Consider the following 25,665-nt stretch of genomic DNA (forward strand, 5'->3'; position numbering starts at 1 on the left):
CGCCATACTAACCCGACTCCTCCCACCGCTCCGGAGACACGCCTTCCTCCCATCCGCCGCCATACTAACCCGACTCCTCCCACCGCTCCGGAGACACGCCTTCCTCCCATCCGCCGCCATACTAACCCGACTCCTCCCACCGCTCCGGAGACACGCCTTCCTCCCATCCGCCGCCATACTAACCCGACTCCTCCCACCGCTCCGGAGACACGCCTTCCTCCCATCCGCCGCCATACTAACCCGACTCCTCCCACCGCTCCGGAGACACGCCTTCCTCCCATCCGCCGCCATACTAACCCGACTCCTCCCACCGCTCCGGAGACACGCCTTCCTCCCATCCGCCGCTATACTGACCCGACTCCTCCCACCGCTCCGGAGACACGCCTTCCTCCCATCCGCCGCAATACTAACCCGACTCCTCCCACCGCTCCGGAGACACGCCTTCCTTCTATTCATCGCAATACTGACCCGACTCCTCCCACCGCTCCGGAGACACGCCTTCCTTCTATTCATCGCAATACTGACCCGACTCCTCCCACCGCTCCGGAGACACGCCTTCTTCCTATTCATCGCAATACTGACCCGACAAAAGTAACGACTCCGCCCACAGCCTCCGAAACACGCCTTCTTCTCATCTAACACACTAATGCAAACCACGCCTCCTACAGTAACGACTCCGCCCACAGCCACATCGAATAAAACCGCTTATAGGAGGAGCTTAGATCTCTCCAGACCCCGCCCCTTTCTGTCTATTTGTCTCCATGCTCCGCCCTTTGTATAATAATGTGGAGGAGGAGGAGAGGGTATATAATAGATACAGAAGAAAATGTGAATCAAAGACGTTTCCAACCAACAAGATGGCCGACCTCTGCGGGCGGCGGCGTCACGTGACTATATATAAAGTTGGATGACACAGGAAGGAGGTGAGATGCATTGTGGGGATGAAGAGGAAATGTGCTTAACCCCTTCATTACCGGGGGGCACGTAAACCCCCTTCGTGCCCAGACCGATTTTCAGCTTTCAGCGCCGACGCATTTTGAATGACAATTGCGCGGTCATACAACGCTGCACCCAAATTATATTTTTATCATTTTTTCCCCACAAATAGAGATTTCTTTTGGTGGTATTTGATCTCCTCTGCGGTTTTTATTTTTTGCGCTATAAACATAAAAAAACTGAAAATTTGGAAAAAAAACACATTGGCCCAGATTCAAGAAGCAATTGCGCCTTTGTAACCATAGGTTACACGGCGCAATTGCTTACTTGCCCCGGCGTTACGAATGCTCCTGATTCAGGAACCTCGTTACGCTGACTGCAGCCTAAAATCTGCGCGGCATAAGGCTCTTATGCCGTCGTATCGCAGGCTGCATTCTTACGATGGCCGCTAGGTGGCGTTCCCGTAGTGGTCAGCGTAGAGTATGCAAATTGCATACTAACACCGATTCACAACGTTGCGCGAGCCCTGCGTACGCAATTTACGTCGTTTGCGTACGTCAGGTTTCGCATAAGGTTGCACATCCTAATAGCAGGCGCAGCCAATGTTACGTATACCCGTCGTTCCCGCGTCGCGATATTTGAAATCGACGTCATTTGCGTAAGTGATTCGTGAATGGCGCTGGACGCCATTCATGTTCACTTTGAAGCAAATTACGTCATTTGCCGCAATGCACGTCGGGAAAGTTTCCCGACGGAGCATGCGCTCAACGCTCGGCGCGGGAACGCGCCTAATTTAAATGATTCTCGCCCCCCTACGGGATCATTTACATTAGGCGCCCTTACGCAGGGCAAGTTTACACAGCGCACACGCAATTTACGGAGCTACTGCTCCGTGAATCGCGGGTAGCGCAGGAAATTGCGGGGGCGCAGGGCAAAAACGCTGCCCTGCGCCTCCGCAAGAAAGGGGCAAATGTACCTGAATCCGGGCCGATTTTTTTTACTTTTTGTTATAATAATTAGTGTTGAGCAGAATATGCCATATTCGATTTCGCGATATATCTCGAATATATATTCGAATATTCGAGATATATTCGCTAAATTCGAATATTCGTGATATTTTATCGAAAGTAAATGATTGCGATTTTTCGCTATTGCGAATGCGAAAATAATTGCGATTTTTTGATAACTGCGGTAGGAGCACTCTGATTGGCTCAGAATATTCGTGATATTTTATCGAAATATCGCAACATGCGAATGCGATATTTATTGCGCAATTTCGAGAAATGCTGGAGGAGCGCTCTGATTGGCTCAGAATATTCGTGATATTTTATCGAAATATCGCAACATGCGAATGCGATATTTATTGCGCAATTTCGAGAAATGCTGTAGGAGCACTCTGATTGGCTCAGAATATTCGTGATATTTTACAATACAAAATAATTGCGAATATTCGGCAAATGCGGAAGGAGCACTCTGATTGGCTCAGAATATTCGTGATATTTTACAATACAAAATAATTGCGAATATTCGGCAAATGCGGAAGGAGCACTCTGATTGGCTCAGAATATTCGTGATATTTTACAATAGAAAATAAAAAGTGTTTTGCATTGGTGGTGATTCTTTACTCTATCCATCTGTCACAGCCGTTTGTCAATCAAACACCTTGAAGATTGAACACGTTCATGCTGCATGCTTTGGACTTTTTTTCACTTCACATATCAAAGACATTTTTATGAAAGATTATTTTTCTATTATTGGGACTATATTTCTTTATATATTTGTTTCACTGTGTATTTCACAAGTTATTTGCGCTTGCTTATTTTATAATTTGCCCACATGTCTTGTCACTAGACATATTTTTTATTCTTGTAGAGCGACTCCATTTTCTGTCTTGTATTAATTTATGTTGTATAACATTTTTGAGTTGCTGCTGTATTCTCCCCTTTTTTTAAGGTATGCGCAATTTTTTCCTTCTTACAAAAAAAAATAATATCAAACATACAAATATTCATAACAGAAACATACACAAAGCCCCCCCCCCTTTTGCATCAGAGACAATCAGAGTTCTCCCTACCACAGTTATCGAAAATTCGCAATCATTTTCGCATTCGCATTAGCGAAAATTCGCAATTTTTTTTTTTTTCAATTTGGCAACATAAAAGGATCGCCTCAGCTTAGCTACTCGGCCCAGGGTCTCTAATCATACCAGCAATGCTTTTAGACGTCGATAGGATGTGATCTGTTTTAAAAATCAAATTGAAAAAATGCGAATATTCGGAATTGCGAATATTCACCGCGAAATTCGAAATATAGCGCGATTTCTCGAATATGCTATATTCGAGTCGAATATTCGCAATGCGAATATTCGTGAGCAACACTAATAATAATATCCCAATTTAAAAAAAAAAAAAAAAAATTTCCCTCGGTTTAGGCCGATACGTATTCTTCTACATATTTTTGTTAAAAAAATCGCAATAAGCGTTTATTGATTGGTTTGCGCAAAAGTTATAGCCCTTACAAAATAGGGGATAGATTTATGATTTTTTTTTACTAGTAATGGCGGCGATCTGCGATTTTTTTTTTTGTCAGGGCTGCGATATTGCGGCGGACGTATCGGACACTTTTGACACAATTTTGGGACCATTCACATTTATACAGCGATCAGAGCTATAAATATGCACTAATTACTGTATAAATGTGACTGGCAGGGAAGGGGTTAACACTAGGGGGTGAGGAAGGGGTTAAATGTGTTCCCTGGGTGTGTTCTAACTGTGTGGGGGGAGGGGGGTGACTGGGGGAGGTGAGACATCTGTGTCCCTATGTACAAGAGACTATTAGCTAGATTCAGAGAGACTTAGGCTGGTGTATCAATAGATATGCCGGCCTAAGTCTGAATGTGCGCCCGCGCTAATTTAAGCGTATTCTGTTAACCAGATACGCTTAAATTAGGCTCAGATACGAGCGGCGCAAGTGTCTTACACCGTCGTATCCTAAAGTGTAATTTTTAGGCTGACCGCTAGGTGGCACTTCCATTGCGGTTGGCGTAGAATATGTAAATCACTAGATACGCCTATTCGCGAACGTACGCCCAGCCGACGCAGTACAGATACGCCGTTTACGTAACACTTTATCAGGCCTAAAGTTATTCCATCAAATAGTTGGAATAGTAATGTTAAAGTATGGCCGCCGTTCCCGCGTCAAAATTCGAACATTTTACGTCGTTTGCGTAAGTCGTCCGCGAATAGGGATTTACGTCATTTACGTCCACGTCGAAACCAATAGGCCCGTGCGGCGTACTTTGCCGCAATGCACACTGGGATATGTACACGGACGGCGCATGCGCCGTTCGTAAAATACGTCAATCACGTAAGGTCAACCCCCATTAACATAAAACACGCCCCCTCAGCTAAATTTGAATTAGGCGCGCTTACGCTTGCCCAATTTACGCTACGCCGCCGTAACTTAGCAGGCAAGTACTTTGTGAATCATGTACTTGCCTCGCTAACTTACGGCGGCGTAGTGTAAACACGATACACTACGCCGCCGCAACGCTACGCCTGCCTACCTGAATCCACCCCACAGATCGGTCTCCTCTCTCCCTGACAGGATGTGGAGCTCTGTGTTTACACCCCATCATTACACACAGAGCTCCACGTCCCTGCTGTGTCACCGACGATCGCGTGTACCCGGCGGACATCGCGGCCGCCAGGCACACGCATCGGCATTTGAGTGATGCGCCGGGCACAGTGTTTACCCGCTGCGCGCCCCCAGTGGCACACGCGGGTAATGCACATAAAAGGACGTCCACCCGGCACTTGAGAGCCGCGCTGTGGACGTCTTTCGTCTATAGCGTGGCTCTCAAGTGGTTAGCCGGATTCACGTAGACTTACGCCGACGTATCAGTAGATACGCCGTCGTAAGTCCGAATGTGCGCCGTCGTATCTTTGCGCACATTCTTAAAATGACATACACCTCACTGTTGCCAAGATACGACCGAGGTAAGTCTCCTACGCCGTCGTATCTTGGGTGCCTATTTACGCTGGCCGCTAGGGGCGTGTACGTTGATTTACGCGTCAAATATGTAAATGAGCAAGATACGCCTATTCACGAACATACGTACGCCCGTCGCAGTAAGCTACGCCGTTTACGTAAGGCGTTTTTTCCGGCGTAAAGATAAACCACCAAAAAGATGGCGCAGCCCATGCAAGGTATGGACGTCGGAAGTGCCGTCGTATTTTACGTCGTTTGCGTAAGCCGTACGTGAATGGGGCTGGGCGTAGGTTACGTTCACGGCGAAAGCATTGAGTATTTGCAACGTGATTCTGAGCATGCGCGCGCATGCGCCGTACGAACGGCCTTCATTTGCATGGGGTCACGGTTAATTTAAATGAAGCCGGCCCACTACATGCCTACTTTGAATTAGGCGGGGGTACGCCGGCCCATTTGCGCTAAGCCGACGTAACTTAGGGAGCAAGTGCTTTGTGAATACTGGCCTTGCCTCACTGTGTTACGTTGGCGTAGTGCAAATAGGATACGCTACGCCAAACTAAAGATACGCCGACATTAGCCTAAGATACGACTGGCATAAGTCTCTTAAGCCGTCGTATCTTAGGGTGCATTCTGCCGCTGGCCGCAAGGTGGCGCTCCCGTCGTTTTCAGCATAGAGTATGCAAATTACATACTTACGCCGATTCACAAATGTACGTGCGCCCGGCGTTTGTTTTTTTACGTTGTTTGCGTTAAGGCTTTTTCGGCGTAAGGCTGCTCCTGCTATTAGGAGGCGCAGCCAATGTTAAGTATGGACTTCGTTCCCGCGTTGCGATTTGAATATTTTACATTGTTTGCGTAAGTCGTCCATTTACGTTCACGTCAAAACCAATGACGTCGGGAAATTTTAGGGACGGCGCATGCGCGATACGTTTCAGCGCGGGAACGCGCCTAATTTAAATGATCCACGTCCCCTACCAGATCATTTGAATTACACGCGCTTGCGCCTGCCCCTTTTACGCTACGCCGCCGCAAATTACGGAGCAAGTGCTTCGTGAATACAGCGCTTGCTCCTGTAATTTACGGCGGCGTAGCGTAAAGACGATACGCTGCGCAGCCGTATCAGTGCGCGCCCCTACCTGAATCTACCCCATTGTATTTAAAGAGGAGTTCCACCCAAATTTGGAACTTCCTCTTAACCCACTCCTCTCCCCCTTACATGCCACATTTGGCATGTAATTTTTTTGGGGGGGGGGGAGTGGGGGCTTCAGCACGAGTGGGACTTCCTGTCCCACTTCCTCCTTCCTGTAGGCGACTAAGCTTAGTCGCCTTCAGGAAGTGGCTGCTGTAGGCGATCGCCTAGGACACGTCACAGGTCCTAGGCGATCTCCTGGCCAATTACACGGCGCGGCGCCGGGCCGCGCCGCTCGCGCATGCGCAGTGCCGCTCGCGCTCGCGCAGTGGGTGCCCGGCCGTGAAGCCGAAAGCTGTCACGGCCGGGTGCCCACACTGAAGATGAAGACGCCGGCCGGGGAGGGGTGGAGAGGAGCGGAGCCCCGGCCGGCGCGTCGCTGGAGCGCTGGAGCAGGTAAGTGCCTGTTTATTAAAAGCCAGCAGCTACACTTTTTGTTGCTGCTGACTTTTAATAAACACACAAATGGCTGGAACTCCCCTTTAAGCATATAAGCTCCGTTTTTTGTTGAAAATAAGTGTGAAATCTAAAACTCCAGTGGGTGTAACAAGATGTCCGCTTTCCCTTCTCACTCTATCTTTACTGTGTATGAGTGTGGGGTGTAGCAAGATGGCGGCGAAAAAACGTCACTTCCGGAGCCTTCTGTGATAGGGAGCGGTGTGTTGTCACATTCTGAACATTCTATCTATTTACTGTGCAGGAGGAGTGTTGGGTGCAGCAAGATGGCGGCGACGAAACGTCACTTCCGGAGCAATCTGTGACAGGGAGACGAATGTGACGAGACACCATTCATACTGTATATATATAAAGTTGGATGACACACAGGAAGGAGGTGAGATGCATTGTGGGGAATGTAGTGCGGTGGGGCGGGGATGATAAAATGTGAATCAATATAAATAATAAAGACGTTTTCCAACCAACAAGATGGCCGACCTCCGCGGGCGGCGACGTCACGTGATCGTAGCTCCAACCATACAGAGAGTAGGATGACACAGGAAAGAGGTGAAGTGCATTGTGGGAGATGTAGTGCGGAGGTGGATGGGATGCGATGTATTTCCTGGTGTAGAAGACTACATTTCCCGGCATGCAGTGTGATCTCCCCATACAGGGAAGAGAAGAGGAGGCGTCTGTGGTCAGTCCTGTGTGTATATACAGTATATACTGTGTATGTGGGATGTAGGTAAGGTATATATTATATATACAGTGTGTGTGGTGTGTATTATATATATGTAGTATAGAGGGGTGAGCACTGTCTGTATATATATATATACTGTGTGTTATGTATGTAGGGTGACCACGTGTCCCGGATTGCCCGGGACTGTCCCTTAATTAATGCTTGTGTCCCGTGTCCCGGACACACTCATTACGGGACAATACAGAGTCCCGGAATTGGCCTGGGCAGATCTAATGCCCCCTAAAATAGCCTTTGCATACATCATCTCTGTCTCAGCCTGTGGTGGACCCCTAGCTGACAGAGAGTGAGACCCCTTTTTACTTTATTTCCACCGCTGGCTCAGTGCCCAAACTGGTTGCTACCTGGCTGCCTCCCGCTTGGCGTGTAGCAACCAGTGACGTCAGAGCAGGAGAGAGGCAGAGACCTATCACAGCGGAGGAGAGTTTAACTTCCTCCTCCGCGCCTTCTGTTCAGCTCCACCCACCTCCTCGTGTATGTTCTGGAGTCCAGCCAGGCAGCGGCAGCCAGAAGAAACATCAGACTCTGAGACAGACTGCAGTGTAGAAACTAAGGCAAGTAACATTGCAAAGCACTGACCAGCAGATCCATCGGTGTTATAATCCTGTCAGCTCTCCCTCAGCAGTCAGAGTTCAGTAAGAAAGTGGAGTGTGTGTCTGCACAGGACACGCAGAGGCTTGCTCCAGGCTGAGTAAGATAAGGCAGATAAGGGTCGGCAGGAGAGGACACTGACACATGACACCCTGGATGGAAGGAGGAAACATCCTTAGATATCAGGGCAGGGTTCATGCTGGGACTTGTAATCCTTCACTTTTGGGGATGTGACTTCCCCCCCAAAAGTGAAGAACTACAGGTCCCAGCATGAACTCCTCAGAGCTGAAGATGTTTCCTGCACACATGATAACTCCTCACACCCAGTCCTGTCCAGCTGCTCCCTGTCTCTTCTCTCCCACTACTTGTTTGCCTCTCACTGCCCCCCCCCCTCCCTCCTCCTTCACCCTCAGCCTTTCATGTTCTGCCACCTTTTCACCTTCTAGTCTTGTTACCCCCTCTGTATACCAAGCAATCCTCTCAGGAGTGGCTCATCAGCGACTATCACAACCTCAGAGTCCTGCCAGCATTCCATTCATTGCTCCTTCAAACTGCCAGAAATGTTTTAGTTACTCCGCTGCAGCGGTGTAACTACAGGGGGCGCCATTGCAACCCAGCCTCATACTCCAGGGGGTCCATGCAGCTTCCCTCTAAACCTGGATAGGAGGGGTGGCATATAGAGGAACTGATGCCCCCCATGTTCTTCTTGCAGCCACTGAATGCCTGCAGGAGGTAAAGGAGGAAAAGCGGGCATTCAGTGACTGCAAGAAGAACATGGGGGGGGGGGCATCAGTTTCTCTATATGCCGCCCCTCTTATCCAGTTTCCTTCTGCTGCCCACAGGTCCCTCAACACTCTCCTGGCTGATCTTCCCCAGTAACTTCTCTGCTCTCTCCCACCTCACCCCCCATTCGCCAACCCCCTGCTGTCCTCTGGTCCCACCTGTGCTGTTCTTCAGCCCCCCCCCTCCTGTGCTGTCCTCTGGTCCCACCTGTGCTGTTCTTCAGTCCCCCCACCTGTGCTGTTCTTCAGTCCCCCATCATGTGCTGTTCTTCAGTCCCACCCTGTGCTGTTCTCCAGTCCCCCATCATGTGCTGTTCTTCAGTCCCCCCTCCTGTGCTGTCCTCTGGTCCAACCTGTGCTGTTCTTCAGTCCCCCCTCCTGTGCTGTCCTCTGGTCCCACCTGTGCTGTTCTTCAGTCCCCCCCCCGTGCTGTTCTTCAGTCCCCCCCCCCGTGCTGTTCTCCAGTCCCCCACCCGTGCTGTTCTTCAGTCCCCCCCCCCGTGCTGTTCTCCAGCCCCCCCCCCGTGCTGTTCTCCAGTCCCCCACCCGTGCTGTTCTCCAGTCCCCCTCCTGTGCTGTTCTCCAGTCCCCCTCCTGTGCTGTTCTTCATCCCCCCCCCCTCCTGTGCTGTTCTCCAGTCCCCCCCCCGTGCTGTTCTTCAGTCCCCCCCCCGTGCTGTTCTCCAGTCCCCCACCCGTGCTGTTCTCCAGTCCCCCCTCCTGTGCTGTTCTTCATCCCCCCCCCCTCCTGTGCTGTTCTTCAGTCCCCCCCCCGTGCTGTTCTTCAGTCCCCCCCCCGTGCTGTTCTCCAGTCCCCCACCCGTGCTGTTCTCCAGTCCCCCTCCTGTGCTGTTCTTCATCCCCCCCCCCCTCCTGTGCTGTTCCTGATTTGGAGGAACTGTCCCTCATTTAGAGCATTGTCCCTCTGCCCCTCTGTTCCTCTTTCCTCCTTGTTTGTCCCTCAAGGAGCCAATATAAAAGAATAGTAGTGGTAAAAAAGCACCTGTGGGTTTAACCAGTTTTTCTTTGTTTATAATTCTCCTACATATATTTGCTAATAGGTGTCCTTAATTCCCATCTCAGAAAGTTGGGAGGTGTGCCTCTATCCATCCCACTGCCCCTCTGACTACTCTGTGCCCCGACCACTCAGTTGTTTTTCTTGATGCCTAGGGCCCACTTTTGATCTCGCACATGGGCCCGCTGATTTCATACGCCCCTGCCCCAAAAATCTGCAAAAAAGGGGGGGGGGGGGGGGTGTCCCTGAATGGCAGTTTGGAAATGTGGTCACCCTATATGTATGTGTATATAGTGTATGTATATGGGATGTGAGTGATGTATATACTGTGTGTGTGATATATAATCTATATACAGTGTGTAGGGGTGTGTATGATTATATATATATATTATGTGTGTATATGGGATGTGAGTGATGTGTATATACTGTGTGTGTGATATATACAGTGTGTAGGGGTGTGTATGTGTATGATTATATATATATATATATATATATATATATATATATATATATATATAGTGTGTGTATATACAATACCCTGTATAATAATAATATTAATAAAATATACTGTATCTGACAAAAGTGAGTACACCCCCCTCAGTCACATGTGTGTGAATATTCTTGTGCATCATCTTTAGAAGAATCTTCCTTCTTGGAGACCAATTTGATGCAGTGTGCGGCGTATGGTCTGAGCACCGACAGGCTGACCCCTCCCCCCACCCCTGGCAGCACTCATACGTCTATTTCCCAAACCTCTGGATATGACGCTGATCACGTGACCTCAGCTTCTTTGGGGGACCATGGCGAGGCCTGTTCTGAGGGGAACCCGTCCTGTTATTCCGCTGGATGGTCTTGGCCCCCCCGGGCTGCAGATCAGTTTCAGGGTCTCGGCGATCTTCTTCTATCCTCGGCCATCTTTATGTAGAGACACAATTCTTTATATCAGATCCTCAGAGAGTTCTTTGCCATGAGGGGCCATGTTGTCCTTCCAGTGACCAGTATGAGAGAGTGAGAGCGATAACACCAAATTTATCACACCTGAGACCTTGTCACACTAACGAGTCACATGACACTGGGGGGAGGGGAAAATGGCTAATTGGGCGCCCAATTTGGAGATTTTCACTTAGGGGTGTCCTGACTTTTGTGGCCATCGGTTTAGACATTAATGGCTGTGTGCTGAGTTATTTGTTATACAAGCTGTACACCCCCCCCCCCTGTGTACACTCCTCCCCCCATGTACACTCACTACACAACATTTTAGATACAGAGTGTCATTTCTTCAGTGCTGTCACATGAAAAGATACAAGAAATGTCACTGAGGGGTGTACTTACTTTTGTTAGATACTGTATGTGTGTGTATGTATATATATATATATATATATATATATATATATATATATATATATATATATATATATATATATATATAATATTGGGGTGTGCACTGTACATTGTTTATTAATGTCGGTGTGGTCAGTATGGTGGGGATATAGTGTGGTCAGTATGGTGGGGGGTGTAGTGTGGTCAGTATTGGGGGTGGTGTAGTGTGGTCAGTATGGTGGGGGTGTAGTGTGGTCAGTATGGTGGGGATATAGTGTGGTCAGTATGGTGGGGGGTGTAGTGTGGTCAGTATGGTGGGGGTGTAGTGTGGTCAGTATGGTGGGGATATAGTGTGGTCAGTATGGTGGGGGGTGTAGTGTGGTCAGTATTGGGGAGGGGGTGTAGTGTGGTCAGTATGGTGGGGGTGTAGTGTGGTCAGTATGGGGGGGGGTGTATAGTGTGGTCAGTATGGGGGGGGGTGTATAGTGTGGTCAGTGTGCGGTGGTGTAGTGTGGTCAGTATGGTGGGGGGGTGTAGTGTAGTCAGTATGGGGGGGTGTAGTGTGGTCAGTATGGTGGGGGGTGTAGTGTGGTCAGTATGGTGGGGGTGTAGTGTGGTCAGTATGGTGGGGGTGTAGTGTGGTCAGTATGGGGGGTGTATAGTCTGGTCAGTATGGTGGGGGGTGTAGTGTGGTCAGTATGGGGGGGGTGTAGTGTGGTCAGTATGGTGGGGGGTGTAGTGTGGTCAGTATGGTGGGGGGTGTAGTGTGGTCAGTATGGTGGGGGGTGTAGTGTGGTCAGTATGGTGGGGGTGTAGTGTGGTCAGTATGGGGGGTGTATAGTCTGGTCAGTATGGTGGGGGGGTGTAGTGTGGTCAGTATGGTGGGGGTGTAGTGTGGTCAGTATGGGGGGTGTATAGTCTGGTCAGTATGGTGGGGGTGTAGTGTGGTCAGTATGGGGGGTGTATAGTCTGGTCAGTATGGTGGGGGGTGTAGTGTGGTCAGTATGGGGGGGTGTATAGTGTGGTCAGTATGGTGGGGGGTGTATAGTGTGGTCAGTGTGGGGAAAGGGGCGGGTGTAGTGTGCTCCATATTGTAGTATACAGAGTATGTAGATGTTCTATTCTGTATTGCACTGATCGCCCTCTTGTGGTAGATGACGTGTATTGAATCCTCTCTCTCATGTTGTACAGGTTTGGTGGCCCCTCCCCCCTCCTCTGGCTCTCCTCCTTATTCCTGATATTGGTGATCAGGATGGAAGAACGGTTCCCCTTCTCGGGTCCTATAGGTGAGTACTGAGGCTGGAGGTTTCCTCTGACCACAACCTAGATAGGGCTCCTCCCACAGTCTGTCTCAACCAGGTTAGGGCTCCTCCCTACACTCGGGGGTAGGAGGGGGTATATTGGGTACACTCGGGGGTAGGAGCGGGTATATTGGGTACACTCGGGGGTAGGAGCGGGTATATTGGGTACACTTGGGGGTAGGAGCGGGTATATTAGGTACACTCGGGGGTAGGAGCGGGGGTATATAAGGTACACTCAGGGGTAGGAGCGGGTATATTGGGTACACTCGGGGGTAAGAGCGGGTATATTGGGTACACTCGGGGGTAAGAGCGGGTATATTAGGTACACTCGGGGGTAGGAGCGGGTATATTGGGTACACTCGGGTAGGAGCGGGGGTATTGGGTACACTCAGGGGTAGGAGCGGGTATATTGGGTACACTCGGGTAGGAGCGGGTATATTGGGTACACTCAGGGGTAGGAGCGGGGGTATTGGGTACACTCGGGGGTAGGAGCGGGTATATTAGGTACACTCGGGGGTAGGAGCGGGTATATTGGGTACACTCGGGTAGGAGCGGGGGTATTGGGTACACTCGGGGGTAGGAGCGGGTATATTAGGTACACTCGGGGGTAGGAGCGGGTATATTAGGTACACTCGGGGGTAGGAGCGGGTATATTGGGTACACTCGGGGGTAGGAGCGGGTATATTAGGTACACTCGGGGGTAGGAGTGGGTATATTGGGTACACTCGGGTAGGAGCGGGGGTATTGGGTACACTCGGGGTAGGAGCGGGTATATTAGGTACACTCAGGGGTAGGAGCGGGGGGGTACTGGGTACACTCGGGGGTAAGAGTGGATATATTGGGTACACTCAGGGGTAGGAGCGGGGGTATTGGGTACACTCGGGGGTATTGGGTACACTCGGGGGTAAGAGCGGGGGTATTGGGTACACTCGGGGGTAGGAGCGGGTATATTAGGTACACTCGGGGGTAGGAGCGGGTATATTGGGTACACTCGGGTAGGAGCGGGGGTATTGGGTACACTCAGGGGTAGGAGCGGGGGTATTGGGTACACTCGGGGGTAAGAGCGGGGGTATTGGGTACACTCGGGGGTAGGAGCGGGTGTGACGAGATCCTTCCTCGCCCAGGTCCTGCTCTCCCGACACTCCTCTACTACCAGTGAGTCAGCTTGCAGATTGCAGCGTCTGATGGTCCAGTCATCCAAGGTTCCGGGGTCCGAATTACAGCTATGTGCCATTCAGACCCATTAAGAACAAACACCAGGCAGGCTGTATGTAAGTTCAAGCAGGACTCTTTATTTCAAGTACACAGCACACTTTTATACAGAATTTTGGAACATCCCACTCCCAACAACCGCTTTCCTATTGGTCAATTGTAAAGTATATCCAGTCTTCACTCAGGTCCTCCTTGACCATGCAAATGAGGACTTGAAATTGTCAACAGGGATTGGTCCAATAGCTTGGATAGAAAGACTTGTGTATTGAGACAGAAGCCCCAGGGGGTAATCAATGTACACAATAACCTGGTTCCAGCTAGACGGCCTGACTCCGACACCCGCTCTTAACCTGCAGAACACAATAAAAGGTATTTCGCAAGCTGGTTCCACTTAGCATTTCAAAAGCCTTGCATTGAATGTCCCTCTCCTGTGTAACATATGTCAAGTAGAAACACTTTAATATCTCAAGGTCCATGACATTACTTCCCCTGGGAACCAGTCCAACAGCCGCAGTGGGACCCAAACGGGTCAACTCGAGGATGTTGGAAAAGTAGTCTTAAGGTTCCAGGACTGTCCGCTGGGATGACCCATCTGCCTTCCTGTTTTGAGGTCCTGGCCCATAATCGGACGGCAAGAGGCTCACATTCAGTCCTCTCCAAAAGCCCCTGTCCCGGCTAGGTCTGTCACACATCTCCCCCTTTGGCAGGAGACTAACACTGGGAGAGACCCCAATTTCGGTACCCACCCAGTACCCCAGATACCTTGTCCCAAAGAGAGCATTACTCACCCAGCCAATCTCTGCCTCTCTCAGAGAACACGCCTGCCGCTGGGGAGAGGCCTGGACTGGCCCTTCTCCCTGGAGTCCTTTCAGCCGCTGGAGAGAAGACAGGGTGGCTGGGCTCAGTTCATCATGCCATTGGGAATCTGGGCCAACTGGCCACCATTCCTGGGGTATACCAGTGGAGACTGCAGTCCCATCCACTGATGCTAGGTAAAAATCCCCCGGTGCTTGCAAAGCAAAGCCGACATCCTCCTGTCTCAGTGCCGCACCATGTTCTGGGGTTGTGTCCGTGGAGATCGGAGTCCCATCCACTACCACAGGAACCCCCTCTTCTGTTAGTTGAGAGCAGAGGCCCGGGGCACTCTGCTCTGTTGCCAGCTCTTCCGCTGGGTTGCTGTGAGTGGGGACCACAGTCCCATCCACCGATATCTGCTCAAGCTGTAGTTGTGTGCAGCAGCCAGTAGCATCCTGCCCTGCTGCCAGTGATTCAGCTGGGAGTAACAGCTTTACTACCTCAGCTTGTTGCTGGGGAGGGGGCCAACCGCCCCGGCTCCCTGGAACTCCACAGTTGGTCCCAGTGCTGGGCAGAGATGGCTAGCATTCTGCCCTGTTGCCAGCACTTCTGCTGGGGGTGCATAATCCATAACATCCTCTGAACAGTCCATACATTCTGTAATCTGTGGCTGGGGAGTGATTGCCATCTTCTCACCCTGAGCCTCCGGAACTGCCACGGGGGTGGGGCAGAGGTCTTGATCCCTCTGTCCTGTGACCAGCGCTTCAGCTGGGGAAGTTCCTTGTAACTCCACAAATACTGCCCTTGGTGCTGGGCAGAGCACAGTGAAGTTTGGCCCTGATACCAGCTCTTCTGCTGGAGGCTCCCCAGGTTGTTCTTCCTCAGCAGAAAAGTCTATCAAATCCCCTGTCTCTACAACTGGTGTCTGGGGATAGAGGTTCACCATCTCCTGTCCATGGAACCCAGAAGATGCTATGGGTACTGAGCAGAGGTTAGCAGAGCTCGGCCGTGCGGTCAGCACTTCAGCTTTGGGAATGGCAAGCTCCCGATTTTCCACTGCTGATTCATCAGCCAGGATTTCATCACTGTCAGCTGATATTTCCTCATAGTCCCAGGTAAAGGGAACCTCACCCTGCTGCTGAGCGGAGTCTAGCAGTTGTTTGTAGGTGATTTCCAGTTCCCATTCTTGAGCGGCCAGGAATTCAAAATCTTCCTGTAACCAGTGCACTTCCGGGACATTCAGTCTTCGCTCTCTGTGCTCCATTATTTCCTCCCAACGCCACTCCCGATCGCTCCCAAAGTTGGGATCCCTGGACATCCTCCAATACAACAATCCCAGGCCATCATAGTCAAAGCCTTCCGTGGGGCTGTCATCCGCTGACCACGGGCACTCTTGGACTACATACCACCGGAGGGCTCTGTAGCTCTCGTCCAACCGCATCTCTTCCCGGATCAGCCTGCTTAACTCTGCTGTCCACTCCTGCTTTGGTTGTTCCCCCAATAACAGCATCCGTACTTCATACTGTGACCAGTACCTTACATGGATGGAGGGGAGAGCTTTTCCCTGGTGTCGCTGCTCGCGGGCTAGCGCTTCTTTCCAGAGTTCGCAGCGGATCGAATCAGACCATCCAAGCAGGACCTCCTCTGATACTGGTCCTCTGCGCTGTATCTGCTTCTCTCGCAACCTCCTTCTGAATTCCTCTTCCATGGTTACTGATATCTGTACCTCTCCTCTTCTTTCATTTGGTGCTGCTTCTTTAGGCGTTGTCACCGATCGCCGTATTTCTGCAATTCTCAGCTCCTGTTGCCGCTCTCGTTCTCTCTGTTGTCGCTCTCGTTCTCTCTCATCCTGCCGCTGGAGGTCTCTAATGGTATTCTGTATGGCGGTCTCTGATGGGTTCGCACCATATAATGCCAACCGCTGTTGAACTCGCTGCTGGAACAAGTCTTCAACTGACCGGGGTCCTGCATCACCATCCCTCTGATCCATCTCGGCTAGCGCAATGATCAGGGTGGCCTTGTTCTTCCCACCGGTCCCTCCACGGCTCTCAAGCAAGTCTTTTAGCATGGTTCTCCTCCAGGCTGCATAGCTGGTCATTCATGGTGGTGGTTTGGAGTTGTCCCAGTAACTGGAGAGCAAATCCCACCGCTGCCAACCAATGTGACGAGATCCTTGCTCGCCCAGGTCCTGCTCTCCCGACACTCCTCTACTACCAGTGAGTCAGCTTGCAGATTGCAGCGTCTGATGGTCCAGTCATCCAAGGTTCCGGGGTCCGAACTACAGCTATGTGCCATTCAGACCCATTAAGACCAAACACCAGGCAGGCTGTATGTAAGTTCAAACAGGACTCCTTATTTTCAATTACACAGCACACTTTTATACAGAATTTTGGAACATCCCACTCCCAACAACCGCTTTCCTATTGGTCAATTGTAAAGTATATCCAGTCTTCACTCAGGTCCCCCTTGACCATGCAAATGAGGACTTGAAATTGTCAACAGGGATTGGTCCAATAGCTTGGATAGAAAGACTTGTGTATTGAGACAGAAGCCCCAGGGGGTAATCAATGTACACAATAACCTGGTTCCAGCTAGACGGCCTGACTCCGACACCCGCTCTTAACCTGCAGAACACAATAAAAGGTATTTCACAAGCTGGTTCCACTTAGCATTTCAAAAGCCTTGCATTGAATGTCCCTCTCCTGTGTAACATATGTCAAGTAGAAACACTTTAATATCTCAAGGTCCATGACAGCGGGTATATTAGGTACACTCAGGGGTAGGAGCGGGGGGGTACTGGGTACACTCGGGGGTAAGAGTGGATATATTGGGTACACTCAGGGGTAGGAGCGGGGGTATTGGGTACACTCGGGGGTAGGAGCGGGTATATTAGGTACACTCGGGGGTAGGAGTGGGTATATTGGGTACACTCGGGTAGGAGCGGGGGTATTGGGTACACTCGGGGGTAGGAGCGGGTATATTAGGTACACTCAGGGGTAGGAGCGGGGGGGGTACTGGGTACACTCGGGGGTAAGAGTGGATATATTGGGTACACTCAGGGGTAGGAGCGGGGGTATTGGGTACACTCGGGGGTATTGGGTACACTCGGGGGTAAGAGCGGGGGTATTGGGTACACTCGGGGGTAGGAGCGGGTATATTAGGTACACTCGGGGGTAGGAGCGGGTATATTGGGTACACTCGGGTAGGAGCGGGGGTATTGGGTACACTCAGGGGTAGGAGCGGGGGTATTGGGTACACTCGGGGGTAAGAGCGGGGGTATTGGGTACACTCGGGGGTAGGAGCGGGTATATTAGGTACACTCAGGGGTAGGAGCGGGGGGGTACTGGGTACACTCGGGGGTAAGAGTGGATATATTGGGTACACTCAGGGGTAGGAGCGGGGGTATCGGGTACACTCAGGGGTAGGAGGGGGTATATCGGGTACACTCGGGGGGAGGAGTGGGTATATTAGGTACACTCGGGGGTAGGAGCGGGGGTATATAAGGTACACTCGGGGGTAGGAGCGGGTATTAGGTACACTCAGTACTCAGTGTATCTTCCCTTCCTCAGGACATTACGGAGAACTCCCGGTGGTGAAATGTGAGTCGGTGGCGGAGGCGGAGCGATGTGGTTTCGGTGACGGCATGAAAACCGGTAAGAGGAAAGGCAGAGATTGGGGGACGGCTGAGGGGTAATTCTCGGGGGGGGTGTTCCTTTCCATGTCCCCCCCCCTCTTCATTCTTCATCTATGACAGAGTGTGACCGCATCCAGTACGAGCGCCCGGAGTCCGGTCCTGACCTCATCATGAAGGTGGAGCCAGAGGAGGACGTGTCCAGGTGGGGGCCCCCGCTGCCCCGAGACCGCATCCTTCTGTCCAGGACCGAGCCGGGTGAGTGACGTGTACCGTGTTCTATTACCTTGTTACGCAGGTCTTTTGACAGTTCTATGTTCTTGGCTCCACCTTCATGATATACATCATAGAGCTATAGACTGACCGCAGAAAAGAACTGCCAAAAGACCTGCGTAACAAGGCAAAAGAACTTTATAGAGATAGAAAAGATATCTAAAGCCTTGACTGTGCCAGTCAGTACTGTTCAATAATTTGGGAAAATTCAGGGGATATGGTGTCCAGGTGGGGACCCCCGCTACCCCAAGACCGCACCCTTCTGTCGGGGACCGAGCCGGTTGAGTGACGTGTACCGGAGGTATTACTGCCCTATAGAGTGACCGCATTCTCTATAATACAGACCATAGAGCTATAGACTGGACATATATCTACATCATATACATACAGACATTCCGGAGCAGAAAAGAACTGTCAAAAGACCTGCGTAACAAGGTAAAAGAACGTTATAGAGATAGAAAAGATATCCACAACCTTGACTGTGACGGTATTAGAATGATATCCCCGTCAAAGTCTTCCCTTCTCCCCATAAAGAAAATCACCCCAATATTCCACGAGGAGGAATATTCCTGGAATCGCCCCAATAAGCCACACATGGGTCACGCTTACTGCTGGAACAAGAGACACTTTAATGGTTTTCTTCTCAGCTTTTTATACAGTCCCAGACATTAAAGCAACAATGAAATCTCCACCCCCCCCCAATCACACACTAAGGCTAATTACTAAAACATTCTAGACAGGTCGGCACCGACCGACAATTATCATGTCTAATCACTGCACATTCCTTAAACAGCATAACAACAAACCACCTTCACACACTGAGTTTCCTAGGCAGACGTTTCGTCTCCGCATGCCGCTTGACACCTATTAACACCTCTGAGCATCAATAGGTTTTAGACAGTGTTATCACACAATTAAAGGCCTTTCAAAAGCTAGCCTTATTTAACATATTAACCACTTAAGCCCCGGACCAATATGTTGGCTAAAGACCCAAGGTGTTTTTACAGTTCGGGACTGCGTTGTTTTAACAGACAATTGCGCGGTCGTGCGACGTGGCTCCCAAACAAAATTGGCGTCCTTTTTCCCCACAAATAGAGCTTTCTTTTGGTGGTATTTGATCACCTCGGCGGTTTTTATTTTTTGCGCTATAAACAAAAATAGAGCGACAATTTTGAAAAAAATGCAATATTTTTTACTTTTTGCTGTAATAAATATCCCCCAAAAACATATATACATTTTTTTTTCCGATACGTATTCTTCTACATATTTCTGGTAAAAAAAAATCGCAATAATCGTTTATCGGTTGGTTTGCGCAAAATTTATAGCGTTTACAAAATAGGGGATAGTTTTATTGCATTTTTTTTTTACTACTATTGGCGGCGATCAGCGATTTTTTTCGTGACTGCGACATTATGGCGGACACTTCGGACAATTTTGACACATTTTTGGGACCATTGTCATTTTCACAGCAAAAAATGCATTTAAATTGCATTCTTTATTGTGAAAATGACAGTTGCAGTTTGGGAGTTAACCACAGGGGGCGCTGTAGGAGTTAGGGTGCACCTAGTATGTGTTTACAACTGTTTGGGGGTGTGGCTGTAGGAATGACGTCATCGATCGTGTCTTCCCTATAAAGGGAATGACGCGATCGATACGCCGCCACAGTGAAGCACGGGGAAGCCGTGTTTACACACGGCTCTCCCCGTTCTTCAGCTCCGGGGACCGATCGGCGATCGGGTCCGCGGGACCCGCGGTCCCGGAGCTTCGGACCGGGTTGCGGGAGCGCGCCCGCGACCCACGGCTGGGTACAAGTACAGGACGTATATATACGTGCTTGTGCCCAGCTGTGCCATTCTGCCAACGTATATGTGCAGGAGGCGGTCCTTAAGTGGTTAATAGTCTTCACAGAGAGATGAGTCACACATGAAATCACCTTTTCATCTAACACACAGCATTAAACCAGCAGGGAGAGAATTAGACTGAAGCATATTTGATATTTGCATAAAAGTCCATCACAGTGGCCCCCCTTTTTCTCCCTGCTCCGGCAACTCGGTTGGACCTTTCCTGGTCCAGTAGGGTTGACGGTGTGACGGTATCGGTATGATATCCCCGTCAACGTTCCCTTCTTCCCATAACGACAATCACCCCAATATTCCACGAGGAGGGATATCCCTGGAATCGCCCAGAAAGCCACACATGAGACCAGCTTACTGCTGGAACAAGACAGAGTTTTAATGGTAAGACCAGAGCTTATATGTGATCACAACTGTTACAATGACAAATCTCCGCCCCCCCTCACACAGTGGGGGGTCTTCAATACAGCTCCTTTGAAATAAAGATATTTCTTTGAACTACTCAGTAGCTAGCCGGGTCGGCACCGCATATAGAGAGATAATTATCACAATGAAGCAATCAGCATAATTAACACAAGCCACTTATCTAATCACAGTAACCAGTAAACACAGGGCTAAAACAATTAACATTTGAAACAGGGCTAGCTGCAGAAGAGTAACTACAATTAACAGCCTTAAACAAGCAGGGAGGATTAACCTGAAGCATATAGGTAAAAAGTCCATCACAATGGCCCCCCTTCTTCTCCCTGCTCCGGCAAACCCGGTTGGACCTTCCCTGGTCCAGTAGGGTTGACGGGTTCAGAGCTTTTAGTCCGAGGTTAACTCCGTTTGGCATGACTGACCTCCCTTGACAACTGCTCCCGACTCAGGTATGCCACCGGGTCGTCAGATCACACGCCGGTCAGTCCCCAAGTCTTTGTGCGATCTGCAGAGTCACCAGAAGTCAGTGTGAAGATGGCGAATGGGTCTGTGCGCCGCCATCTAGGTGTCCCGCTATGGGAGGGGCAGGTTATGGCTCTGAAGTGACAATCACAGGAGATTCATAAAAAGAAAAAGTTATATTTGTTGAAGTGCTGTAGCACTGGTGCTCAGAGTCCGGGGGGGGGGGGGGGAGAGGGGACTCAGAGCCCCATAAGGTCAGCCACCCCCTGCTCCCTCCGCAGCCGCCGGTTCTCCTCTTTGAGCTTCTCCAGCTCCATCTCCAGTTCATGGAGCCTGGGGGGGTCAGCCCGCTGTGACCTCAGGTGGTTGTTCTCCTCCTCCATGCGGCTTATGCACTCCTCCAGCTCCATGTACTCACGGATCAGATCCTGCTTGCTCATGTCCTGCAGGCTCTCCACGTGGTCCTTCATCATCAGGAACTGGGTGGGGGTGTAAGGGGCCACCGGTGGGCCCTTGGCGAACATCTCGGCCTGCATCTGGGATGCCCGCTGTGACTCCCTCTCCTCCAGTCGCTTCTTCTCCTCCCAGGTCCGCTGGTTATATGACTTCCAGGACCTCTTCTTCTTGGAGGTTAGCTGGCGGTGCCTCTTTCTGCCCAGCTCCCTCCAAGGCCCCTCCGGCTCATGGCTGTCGCCCATGACCAGCTGACAATGGTGTTCCCTGTTGTCCGTAATAACAGATTGTACCATGAGGGCTTCGTAAGGGGTGCCCAATGGTTCTTCCTGACCCAGCTCCTGGGGATCCCAAGCCGAGTCTACACAATGGGCTGCTGCTGGTGGGCGGTACCCAGGTTGAGACCAATTTGACCTGGTGTTGTCATTCATGGGGCAATTCTGCTTGAAGTGACCCAACTGTTTGCACCGGAAGCAGCGTTGTTCGTTGTCCTCCTGGCGTGGGTAGCGAGGGCTATATGTCATCGGTCTGTTAGGCGGTTGGTATCTAGCGGCTGGTGGGTGTGAGGGCGCTGTTGGTTGTGGGGGTTGTACCCGTGGTGTGACCTGGTTTGTCTTGCGAGTATCCGCATATTCATCCGCCAACTTCGCGGCCTCTGGTAGAGTCATGGGCCTGCGATCTCTCACCCAATCCTTGACGTCCGTCTGGATGTGATTGTAAAATTGCTCCAGGAGCATTAGTTGCAAAATGTCCTCTGCGGTGGTGGCCTGGCTGCTGTTAACCCAGTTAGAGGCCGACAGGGACAGCTGGCATGCCCATTCTGCGTAAGAGTCTTTCGTGGTTTTGCGTGAGTCCCTGAACTTCTGTCGGTGGGACTCTGGGGTTACTGCATAGCGAGCCAGGAGCACTTCTTTAACCCGGGCGTAGCTATGGATATCCTGATCTGGCACGGTCCGGAACGCATCAGAAGCTTTGCCTGACAGTTTGCCTGACAATATTGCAACCCAGTCTCCTCTAGCTATTCGGTGCAGGTTACATTGTCGCTCAAAATCCGCCAGGAAGTTATCAATCTCACAGTCCTTTTCATCAAAAGCTTTAAAAGCGCTAAACGGAATCTTCCTTGCGTCTGCTGTGCTGTACTCACTGTTCGTAGAAGGTGTGGCTGCTTGTTGGACTGCTGCCAGTTTTAACTGTAGCTCTGCGTCCCTTATTTGTTTATCCTTCTGTAGTTCTGCGTCCCTTATTTCTTTAGCCTCCTGTAGTTCTGCGTCTCTTATTTGTTTATCCTTCTGTAGTTCTGCGTCCCTTATTTCTTTAGCCTCCTGTAGCTCTGCGTCCCTTATTTGTTTATCCTTCTGTAGTTCTGCGTCTCTTATTTCTTTATCCTTCTGTAGTTCTGCGTCCCTTATTTGTTTAGCCTTCTGTAGCTCTGCGTTTACTAACATGTCCATCACTTTCAGTACCACATCTGGCGTTGGGTTCGGGCCGAACCACGCTAGCTTCTCTCTCATTAGCTTGTTGGCTGGCGATTCCTCCTCCTGAATCACTGGTGTCTCCATCTCTTGTACTGCTGGCGTTGCTGCAATCCCGTCCTCCTGGTCTAGCTCCATTGATTCTGCTATGATGACCCGCTTGGTTTTGTTGCTAGCAATCCTTCCACGAACTTCCAGTAGTTCTTCCAGTGTCTGCTTGGAATCCGGGTGTAAAGGGGAATAGAAGGGAAAAATCCCACTGCTACCAACCAATTGTGACGGTATCGGTATGATATCCCCGTCAACGTTCCCTTCTTCCCATAACGACAATCACCCCAATATTCCACGAGGAGGGATATCCCTGGAATCGCCCAGAAAGCCACACATGAGACCAGCTTACTGCTGGAACAAGACAGAGTTTTAATGGTAAGACCAGAGCTTATATGTGATCACAACTGTTACAATGACAAATCTCCGCCCCCCCTCACACAGTGGGGGGTCTTCAATACAGCTCCTTTGAAATAAAGATATTTCTTTGAACTACTCAGTAGCTAGCCGGGTCGGCACCGCATATAGAGAGATAATTATCACAATGAAGCAATCAGCATAATTAACACAAGCCACTTATCTAATCACAGTAACCAGTAAACACAGGGCTAAAACAATTAACATTTGAAACAGGGCTAGCTGCAGAAGAGTAACTACAATTAACAGCCTTAAACAAGCAGGGAGGATTAACCTGAAGCATATAGGTAAAAAGTCCATCACAGACGGGTTCAGAGCTTTTAGTCCGAGGTTAACTCCGTTTGGCGTGACAATCCATCAGCATTCCCGTTTTGCTTGCCTGGGCGATAATGAATCGTAAAGTCAAAGGGCTGTAAGGCCAAGTGTCAGGAATGCTGGTAGATCAGACTGTGTGACCGCACAGAGGAACCAAACAAGGTGAGTAGTGAAATAAAAGGTGTTTATTTACAAATGTGTGAACCACCAGTGCACAATAAAACGACAAACAGTATGTACAAATAAAGGGGAATACCGTATTCATAAACGAGCCAAGCCAAGGTCATACACATGGGAGGTCAGTAGATGGGTAAGGATGGGGACAGGAATCAGGACACAGGGAGGACAAGTCCAGGCAGGAATCAAGGATCAGGATCAGGTCCAGAAATCAAGGTCAAATACAAGCTCAGGTCCAGGAGGTAAGAGGATACAAGGGCGAGGAGTGATTACACACGCCGGGTATTTATAGAGGCGTGCTGATTGCATTCAGGTCACACCTGAACGCAGGAAGGGCTGTATGCTCCATACTGCCAAGAACGCCCCGCTGGTGGACGCCAGTACTGGATAAGGATAACATAGCAGTAACACCAGCGGGGGGAACCTTCCCTGACAGTACCCCCCCCCCCCCAAAGGAGCGGCCTCCGGACGCTCCAATTAGATGTTGCTGGGGAAAGTCCGTGGTGTCAAGCTGGGCAGCAGATAAAGTCACATCAGGTTGGGCCGGATGAAAGTCCATGACTTTTAACAGGGCAAAGTGCAGCTCAAGCTGGGCAGCGGGTACAGAAATCTTAAGTTGGGCAAAAAGTACATCAAGCTCGGATGCAGATAGGGGCAAATCAAGCTGGGCAGCAGACTCCGGGTCGTCGAGCTGGGCAGCAGGCTCCGGGTCGTCGAGCTGGGCAGCAGGCTCCGGGTCGTCGAGCTGGGCAGCAGGCTCCGGGTCGTCGAGCTGGGCAGCAGGCTCCGGGTCGTCGAGCTGGGCAGCAGGCTCCGGGACGTCGAGCTGGGCAGCAGGCTCCGGGACGTCGAGCTGGGCAGCAGGCTCCGGGACGTCGAGCTGGGCAGCAGGCTCCGGGGTGTCGAGCTGGGCAGCAGGCTCCGGGTCGTCGAGCTGGGCAGCAAGCTCCGGGTCGTCGCGCTGGGCAGCAAACTCCGGGTCGTCGCGCTGGGCAGCGGGCAGGGACACCTCAGACTGGGCAGCGGATGGCACTGAAACAGGCAGGGCGGATGGCACTGAAACAGGCAGGGCAGATGGCACTGAAACAGGCAGGGCAGATGGCACTGAAACAGGCAGGGCAGATGGCACTGAAACAGGCAGGGCAGATGGCACTGAAACTTCAGGCTGGCAAACTGGCACAGCAACTTCAGGCTGGCAAACTGGCACAGCAACTTCAGGATGGCAAACTGGCACAGCAACTTCAGGATGGCAAACTGGCACAGCAACTTCAGGATGGCAAACTGGCACAGGAACTTCAGGATGGCAAACTGGCACAGGAACTTCAGGATGGCAAACTGGCACAGGAACTTCAGGATGGCAAACTGGCACAGGAACTTCAGGCTGGCAAACTGGCACAGGAACTTCAGGCTGGCAAACTGGCCGCATAGCAGGTAGAGGTTTGGCAGAATCAGGTTCAGCTGGCATGCAAGCAGACTGGAGCAGGTTGGTTGGTGTGGAGACAGGTTGGGTTACTGGCAGGATGATCTTGGTTGGGAAAAACTTTCGTTTTTTCTTGGGCTTAGCCACAGAAGCTCTGTAGGTAAGGGGTGCAGCGGACTGGAAAGGAGGATTGGGATATGGCAGAGTAGAGGGAACAGTAGCTGGAGGAAGTTTTTGTGGGTTAGTAGGCGGCTGAGAAGAGACAGGTGGGTTGTATGCAGGATAGGTACAGGGAGCAAAGACTGGATATTGGTATCTGGTGGGAAGCAGTGTATACTGAGCAGAGACTGGGGTTGCCATTGGTGATGGACAGATGGATCTTTGGGAAGGTGAGTGGTTAAT

General features: G+C 50.7%; 1 protein-coding gene across 1 annotated transcript in view; it reads left to right on the forward strand.

Moving 5' to 3' along the window:
• The first annotated feature begins 7,086 nt into the window (after positions 1-7,086).
• Positions 7,087-25,665, forward strand: part of LOC120935807 — a 29,945-nt gene continuing 11,366 nt past the window's right edge. Inside the window, exons 1-4 of the mRNA XM_040347868.1 lie at positions 7,087-7,247; positions 12,206-12,300; positions 17,892-17,975; positions 18,077-18,211. Of these exons, the coding sequence (XP_040203802.1) occupies positions 7,102-7,247; positions 12,206-12,300; positions 17,892-17,975; positions 18,077-18,211 (460 nt within the window). The 5' untranslated portion in view covers positions 7,087-7,101. The remainder of the gene's footprint in view (positions 7,248-12,205; positions 12,301-17,891; positions 17,976-18,076; positions 18,212-25,665) is intronic.

Source organism: Rana temporaria, chromosome 4 (assembly GCF_905171775.1).
Source record: "Rana temporaria chromosome 4, aRanTem1.1, whole genome shotgun sequence".
Lineage (NCBI taxonomy): Eukaryota > Metazoa > Chordata > Amphibia > Anura > Ranidae > Rana > Rana temporaria.